This window comes from Odocoileus virginianus, unplaced genomic scaffold (genome assembly GCF_023699985.2).
Source record: "Odocoileus virginianus isolate 20LAN1187 ecotype Illinois unplaced genomic scaffold, Ovbor_1.2 Unplaced_Scaffold_24, whole genome shotgun sequence".
Classification (NCBI taxonomy): domain Eukaryota; kingdom Metazoa; phylum Chordata; class Mammalia; order Artiodactyla; family Cervidae; genus Odocoileus; species Odocoileus virginianus.
In genome coordinates this window covers 130,325-138,893 of record NW_027224286.1, presented here as the reverse complement: position 1 = coordinate 138,893, position 8,569 = coordinate 130,325, and the positions used below count along the sequence as shown (strand labels likewise).

At 53.1% G+C, this 8,569-nt stretch overlaps 1 protein-coding gene across 1 annotated transcript; it reads left to right on the top strand.

The window, feature by feature from the left end:
- Positions 1-2,126: 2,126 nt before the first annotated feature.
- LOC110146602 (uncharacterized) lies at positions 2,127-8,269 on the top strand. The gene is given in 2 exon segments (XM_070463077.1): positions 2,127-7,657; positions 7,841-8,269. Coding segments are annotated over 2 exon segments (5,070 nt in total). The 5' UTR covers positions 2,127-2,734; the 3' UTR covers positions 7,988-8,269.
- The last annotated feature ends 300 nt before the right edge of the window (positions 8,270-8,569 follow it).

Below are 8,569 nucleotides of genomic sequence, written 5' to 3'. Positions count from 1 at the left end.
AGATTCATGACAACACTTAACTATCGGACTTGGTCAGTTCCAGAGATTTTTGTCCTGTGACCTTGGTGTAGGGCTCCATGCTGATTATGTAACAAAGTATGTACAATCTACTCAGAAACTATTTTTTTTATCATAGTATTATTTATTGATTTGTTTCAATGAAGAACTGAAGCAAAGTTTTCCACTGCCAATAAAGGGTACCAAGGATAAGCTGGACTTACACAGAGAATTGACCACACATGTTAATTAGAGCCAGTATTGTCATATGGAAATTCTGTTATAGAAATCAAGAGAGAATAAAAAGACTAGAAGATGGACATGTAGGAGCTCCTCCAAAGGATAAACAGGCGTTCGTGCCCTCGGTTTTGGAAACCAGAGACTCCATCTATTCAGCACCTATGGGGAGTAGGACCCTGGAAGCCTCTGCTGCCGGAGGCACAGGCCACAGGCCGATTATGGGAAGCAAAGTTGAGATGTAAAGGCTTAGCTGCAGAGTCCAGGGAGGGGGCGGCCCACGGCAATCCTGACTCTGACCTGAATGATGAGACCAAGGTGTGTACGTGTGCACACATGTGTGTGGGTGCTTTAAAAATGTTTGTTTTTGTCAACAATTTTTATTATTCATATGTTCCATAGAAACAGGACCGTAGCGGGGGGCGGGGGGAGGTGGTCACGGTAGTAGGAAAAAAGATTTTTAATGCAGATTCGCACGAGCTCTGTATACAACTTGAGGCAGCCAACCCCTCCCTCCTCCCAGGCCCTCCAGTTTACCGAGCGCAGAGATAGGCCTTTTCTTCGCTCCGCCCCTTGCCGGTAGGCCCCGCCCCGGAAACCCGGCCTCTAACCCGAGGAGCCCAGCCTAATGACCCGGAAGGTGGGGAGCACGCAGTCAAGGTCGCGGTCGCGAGGTAAGTTTCTTCTTTCTACCGTGAACTTGTGCTGTGCGTTACCCCCAGTCCTCAGGGTGCGGGAGTCACTAGGGACCTAACGTGCCAGCACCCGGCCCTCCGCCCCAGAAAATCCGGACGTCGCCGTTTCGGGTCCGGTATCTTTTCTTTTTGGTTTGAAGTCGCTCTGGGCCGGTCCCTGCCCTTGACTTTTCTTCTTTCGTTCCACGCAGACACCGCCTTTCAAGACTCTCTCTTTCATAAAATCCTCTACTGACCCCGGCGCCCCACCCTCGCCCCATGTAAAATACTCGTCCGCGGGGTGGATTCGCGTCCCCCAGCCTTGCCCTCTCGGTCCCTGGAGGCAGCGCCGGCTGCTCCGCTGCCGCAGAGGCCGCGTCTTCTGCCTTCGCCTGGGGGAAGGTGAACTGGGCGGGACTTGTGATACCCCATGCCCTTCGGTCCCCAGGACCTCTCCGCCCCCCGTTAGAAAGTGCCTTTCCGGGAGACGGGCATTTTGTTCTTGGATGAGGGGGTATCTGGAAAAGAAGAGACGGAGATGTAGGAAGAACAAACGGCATGTAGGAAGAGCAAACATAACGCCATGATAGGAGACAGAGGCGGGAAGGGAAAGACCCTCCTCTGGCCCAGATACAGCCAATCAGAACTTGTTTTCGGAAAAGTCCCGCGCGCGCGAACATGTAACCAATCCGCTTCGCTAATTGACCCCTGCTTATGTTTGAAATTGGATGGCCTATAAATATGGGTAGAAAAACCGGGCTCGGGGCTCTCAGCCTGTGCGCCACTGCGTTGGACACAGCGGGGGCCCTAGCTCGAGCTAGCAATAAACTTCCTTCTTGCGTTTTGCATTGTCTCTTGGTAGCTTTCTCTCTTCCCGCTCGGGGATTCGGACATCGGGCATAACATTTGGGGGCTCGTCCGGGATCCCTTGGCGAGGAGAGAAACCTCCCGAGACAGAAGGAAGAATCCAAACGGTACCGGTACCCAGTCAGGTCAGGGAAATCCAGTGTGAAACCGGGGCCTGCTAGGAGAGCAGGGAGGTAACTGGTGCAGGACTAAGGGAACGTTCCTGCCGGTGTGAGACCAAGGCCAGCGAAAACGCTGGAGGGCGACCGGCTCTGCGGAGAAAGGGGTCTTTCGTCCCCTGATCCCGCGGCAGTTGACCAGTGGACACTGTTTGGTAAGTTGAGCCTGTTACGGGGGCGTGCACCCCCCCAGAGACCTAGCACTTGGTTGTCGGCCGACAATTGTCTGTCCGTGTGTTTGTCTACGCCGCTCCGTGTTTGTGTGAGTGCCGGCATTGTCTCGCTTCTTGTCTTCTTTTGGTGTATCATTTGCTATTTCGTTTTGTCTGATCTGGTCTCAATTTCCTAATCTCTTTGGGAGCTTCAGTGAACGGGCGAACAATTGTGGGGGCAATTGATGGGTCCTGGCCAGGGCTACACTCTGGTGGACTCTGAAGGCCCAACAAAAGTGAGCCTAAGTAACTAGAGCCCGACCGGGTGAAGCTCCCCCTTAATATCTCAAACTGAGAACGTGGCCTAAAATTCTTGGTGTGGGCACGGGTCAGGCACTTAAGAGCCGCTAGGGCGCCTGCCACTTGAAGACTCCCGTGAAAGGATAAGGGGGTCACGGAACGGGCCAGAAACCCCTAGGGTGCCCGCCCCCAGCAAGAAAACTTCCGTGCAACGACGCAGGCACATAAACAGTTCCAAAAGCATACCATAAGCCCAACCTCTTGGCCGCCACCACTCCTGATAGGATTTTTGGTGGTTGTTCTCATTGACTTCTCTCTCCCTTTCTTCCATACCACTTGTTCCTTAACTATGGGTCAGGGAGAATCTACTCCACTCTCTCTCATGACTGATCATTTTTCGGATGTGAGAGCCAGGGCTCATAACTTGTCTCTGTCAGTCAAGAAAAGTAAATTAATAACTTTTTGTTCTGCAGAATGGCCTACCCTCCAGGTTGGATGGCCCCCGGAGGGTACGTTTCAGCCCTCCATAATACAGGCAGTGAAAGAAAAGATAATGGCACCAGACCCCTGGGGCCATCCAGACCAGGTCCCTTATATCGTGGTCTGGCAAGATCTGGTAGAAAACCCACCTAACTGGTTAAAACCTTTCGTCCACAGAACTTCTAATCCACAGGTCCTGGTGATGGAACTCACTTCGGAAGAAACTAAGAAGAAAGAGAGCTCAAAACCGGTCTTTCAGGATTCCTCTTGCCCAAACCTAATAGACTTAGAAACAGAAGCAAGACCCCCCCCTTACGTGCCCCCCTCAGAACCCCCGGGTGGATGGGAAGGATCAGGAAGGGCGACAAGGGGCGACCACGAGGGAGGACCGGCACTGGGGACCCGGGGAAGGACTAGGGGAGATAGGAGTATGCAAGACCCTGGGGACCCAGAGTTACCGTCATCCACCGTTCAGGCACTCCCCGTCCGGGTGGGACCAGCGAACCCGAACGGAGAACGGACCTATCAGTACTGGCCCTTCTCCACGAGTGACCTATACAATTGGAAAACACAAAACCCCCCCTTCTCGGAGAAGCCCCAAGGCCTCATTGACCTCTTAGACTCTATTCTGTTTACTCATAACCCCACCTGGGATGATTGCCAACAGTTGTTACAGGTACTCTTCACCACGGAGGAACGGGAGCGAATCCTGGCAGAGGCACGAAAACGAGTCCCCGGGGTCGACGGGAGACCTACTGCTCAGCCTCATCTCGTGGACGAGGGGTTTCCCTTGCTGCGACCTAACTGGGATTTCGAGCGAGTGGAAGGTAGGGAGCGTCTCCGAGTGTACCGCCAGACTCTGATGGCTGGCCTGAGGGCTGCAGCAAGGAAGCCAACCAATTTGGCAAAGGTAAATCTGGTGAGGCAAGAGCCCACTGAAAGTCCGGCAGCCTTCTTAGAGAGGCTAATGGAAGCTTTTAGACAATACACACCCATGGACCCCCAGGCTGACGAATCGCGCGCCGCCGTGATACTAGCATTTGTAAACCAGGCAGCTCCAGACATCAGAAAGAAATTGCAGAAAATAGAGGGGCTAGGAGAGCAGACAATACAGGACTTATTGAAAGCAGCTGAGAAAGTGTTCAATAACAGAGAGACTGCAGAGGAAAGGGAAGAACGGATTAGACGGGAGGAGAGAGAACTAGCAGAAAAGATCAGGAAAGAAGATAGGGAGTATAGGACGAGGGAGAACCAGAAGGAGCTAGCCAAGATTCTTTTTGCGGGGATAAGAACCGGATCAGGAGCGAGGGAGCTTCGGGGCCGACAAGGGGGAAAGAAAGAGAAGCTAGAAAGACAGACCCTAAAGAAAGATCAGTGTGCTTACTGCAAGGAACTGGGGCACTGGAAAAACGAGTGCCCTAAGAGAGACTCGAGGAGAGGAATGGCCCAGAGGGAGAAAGTCCCCCCCGAAAATCGGGCCTTATACATGGGAGAAGACAGTGACTAGGGGAGTCAAGGCTCGGCACCCCTCCCCGAGTCCTGGGTAACCATAAATGTGGAGGGGAAACCCGTTGGCTTCATGGTAGATACTGGCGCCCAACACTCCGTTTTAAATAAAAGGCTGGGACCAATGTCTAAGAAAACCAGCATAGTGCAAGGAGCCACGGGGACAAAAAGATATTGTTGGACCACAGAACGAAAAGTAAATCTGGGGACCCATCAGGTGTCCCATTCGTTTTTGGTGATACCAGAATGCCCAGCCCCTCTACTTGGAAGAGACTTGTTGACTAAAGTTAATGCTCAGATCCATTTTGACCCTGGGGGAATCTCAGTCACAGATGGACTTGGACAGCCGATACATGTCTTATCCCTAGCCTTAAGGGATGAATACAGACTTTTTGCGCCTAAGCCCTCAGAGGTCATAGCACCAGATGTACAACCGTGGGTCCATAAATACCCATTGGCCTGGGCAGAAACGGCAGGAATGGGACTGGCCAAACAGAGACATCCGGTCGTCATCGAGCTAAAGGCCGAGGCAGTTCCTGTGAGGGTGAAACAGTACCCTATGAGCCAGGAGGCTCGGCGGGGGATCACTCCCCACATTCGACGGCTCATGGATGCCGGAATTCTCAGGCGGTGCCAATCCCCTTGGAACACCCCCTTACTGCCGGTGAAGAAGCCAGGGGGGACAGATTACAGACCTGTCCAGGACCTGCGAGAAGTCAACAAGCGGGTGAGTGACATCCACCCCACTGTCCCTAACCCATATACCCTCCTGAGCAGCCTGCCGCCTGAGTACACTTGGTACACGGTGCTGGACTTGAAAGATGCCTTCTTCAGCCTACCCCTGGCGGCCCAGAGCCAGGAGATATTTGCCTTTGAGTGGACCGAGGGGGAGGGCCAACCGGTAGTACAATTAACTTGGACCCGCCTCCCACAGGGGTTCAAGAACTCCCCTACCCTGTTTAATGAGGCTCTGAGTGAGGACCTCTATGAATATCGGACTCGCCACCCAGAGGTCATTCTGCTACAATATGTAGATGACCTTATGTTGGCTGGAACCACGGAGGAGGCATGCAGCCGTGCCACCGGGGACCTCTTACAAACCCTAGGCACCTTGGGGTATCGCGCTAGCGCAAAGAAGGCACAAATAGCCCGGCAAGAGGTCACCTATTTGGGGTATAAGATCAGGCAGGGGCAAAGGTGGCTAACCCAGGCCATGAAGGAAACAATATTGCAGATACCAGAGCCCAAGACCCCCCGCCAGGTGAGGGAGTTTCTGGGGACTGTTGGATATTGCAGACTGTGGATCATGGGGTTTGCAGAGAAGGCTCGGCCTTTATATGAAGGAAGCAAAGAGACTCCAAACTGGACCTGGACTGAGCCCATGAAACAGGCTTTCCAAACACTCAGACGGGCCCTACTAGAAGCCCCAGCTCTTGCCCTGCCTAACCCAGACAAGCCATTCCAACTGTTTATAGATGAGAAGCAAGGAATAGGAAAGGGGGTCTTGACGCAGCAATGGGGACCATGGAAACGGCCAGTAGCATACCTGTCGAAGCGATTGGACCCGGTGGCCGCTGGGTGGCCCCCTTGCCTTCGCATCATTGCAGCCACTGCCCTCCTCGTCCGCGACGCCGACAAGTTGACGTATGGGCAGCAACTCTCGGTTTTCACCCCCCACGCCATCGAAGGGGTTTTGAAGCAGCCGCCGGGTAAGTGGATCTCCAATGCCCGCTTGACACATTACCAGGCCCTGCTGCTCGATGCCCCACGGGTGCGTTTTCAGACCCCTTGCTTCCTGAATCCAGCCACGCTCCTACCTAACCCAGAGAAAGACCGCCCTCTCCATGATTGCAGTGAGATACTGGCTGAGGCCCTGGCGGCACGAAAAGACTTAACTGATGTGCCACTAAGCAGCAGTGAGCTAGTATGGTTCACCGATGGGAGCAGCTATGTCAAGGACGGGCAAAGAAAATCGGGGGCCGCCATAGTTGATGAGTCTGGGCAGACGATATGGGCTGAAACACTCCCCCCAAATACTTCTGCACAGAAGGCCGAATTGCTTGCCCTAATACAAGCTCTAGAGCGAGCAAAAGGGAAAAGAGTCACCATTTTCACGGACAGTCGGTACGCTTTCAGCACTGTCCACATCCAGGGCCCCATATACCAAGAAAGGGGATTTCGGACAGCTGAGGGAAAGGAAGTCAAGAATTTGCCTGAGATTCGCAGGCTCCTAGAAGCTGTCCAATTGCCCCGAGCAGTAGCTATAGTGCATGTTCCCGGGCACCAAAAAGGGGAAGACCCAAAGGCAAGAGGTAATCGGGCGGCTGATGCGGCCGCTCGGAGGGCAGCCAGCCAAGACTACGTCGCCCCCATATTAACCGTGGAACTTCCCCCTCCCGGTATGGGGGCCTTGCCACCAATTCCCGAATACTCCCACCCTGATCTCGACTGGATCAATAAGGACACCACCCTCCAGAAGGATGAGAAAGATGGATGGTACCGGGACCAAGACAGCAACCTGATATTGCCTGCCACCCTGGGTCGTCACCTGTGTGAACACCTGCACACAACTACACACTTGGGAGAGAAAAAGACCTTGACACTTCTCCAGACGGCCTGCCTGAGGTTCCCCCGACAAAAGGCAACTGTACGAGAGATAATTCAAGCCTGTAAAGCGTGCCAGTTAATGAGAACAGAGAAGAAGCAACACTTAGGAGCGAGGTACCGGGGGGAAGGGCCAGGGCAACACTGGGAGATAGACTTTACTGAGGTAAGGCCAGGAAAGTATGGGTACCGCTATCTGTTGGTTCTGGTAGATACCTTCTCGGGGTGGGTGGAAGCTTTCCCCACTAAGGGAGAGACAGCAATAGTGGTTGCTAAAAAGATCTTAGAGGAAATAGTGCCTAGGTATGGGCTGCCAGTGACTATGGGCTCTGATAATGGACCTGCCTTTGTGAGCCAAGTTGTGCAGGGACTAGCCCGAGCTCTGGGGACAAAATGGAAGTTACATTGTGCATATAATCCCCAGAGTTCGGGACAAGTTGAGAGAATGAATCGGACCCTAAAAGAAACACTGACAAAGTTGGCAATAGAGACTGGCGGGGACTGGGTGACCCTCCTTCCCTTCGCACTCTTCCGGGCGCGTAACACCCCTTATAAGCTGAATCTTACCCCTTTTGAAATTTTGTATGGAAGACCCCCTCCTGTGTATCCTATTTTTGAAGGAAAGTGCCTGCCACCCCCTGCTCTGGGACAATTCCGGCAAACAATAATGGCATTAAGCAAGGTGCATAACCGTGTTTGGAAGTTGATCCGGGAGGTATACGAGGACCAAAATGAGAGGGCCCTCCCCACACATAATATTAGCTCGGGTGATTGGGTTTGGGTAAAACGACACCAATCTAGAGTATTAGAACCTAGATGGAAAGGCCCTTATGTTGTTCTCCTAACCACCCCTACCGCTGTCAAGGTTGACGGGATTGGACCCTGGGTTCACTGCAACCACGTGCGGCAGGCCACGCCAGAGGAACGAGATAAGGCACAAACAGAATGGAAGGCGAATACTCATCCGTCAAATCCTTTAAAACTGAAGCTCACCCGCCGAGAAGCCTCCTAGTTCTCTTGCTGATGGCAGCCCTCATCAATCCAGGGACGACTTCTCACGGCCTCCAGACCAACCCCCACCAGCCGGTCAAGGTTACCTGGAAACTCAGCGACGGACAGACTCACGAAGTGCTCAACCAGACCTCGGAGATCCATCCCATTAACACTTGGTGGCCAGACCTGTACTTTGATCTCAGGCAACTTTTTCATACTGGGCCAGGGTGGGTCAGAACGGATGGGTTCTGGTGGCCAGATGGGTTTTACGCCTGTCCTGGTGGCATCAAGGGAAATTGGAGGACATGTGGGGGGGTAGAAAGCTTTTACTGTGCTAGTTGGAGTTGTGTAACCTCATGCGATGGGCCCAGCAAAGTGGGATGTGGGAAATCGAGACTTGGTGAACTTTACCTTCCGAGACCCTGACCGCAGGGCACCTCAAATACGGGTACAGTTTAACCAAGAAAGGGCAAAAAGAGAAAACAAGTGGACCTCCGGACTGACTTGGGGATTTCAACTCCACGTGAGTTGGCCCGGTCCCTATCCGAGTGGGTTATTGACCATAAGACAGGTTATTGAGCCAGTGCAAACACATAGTGTG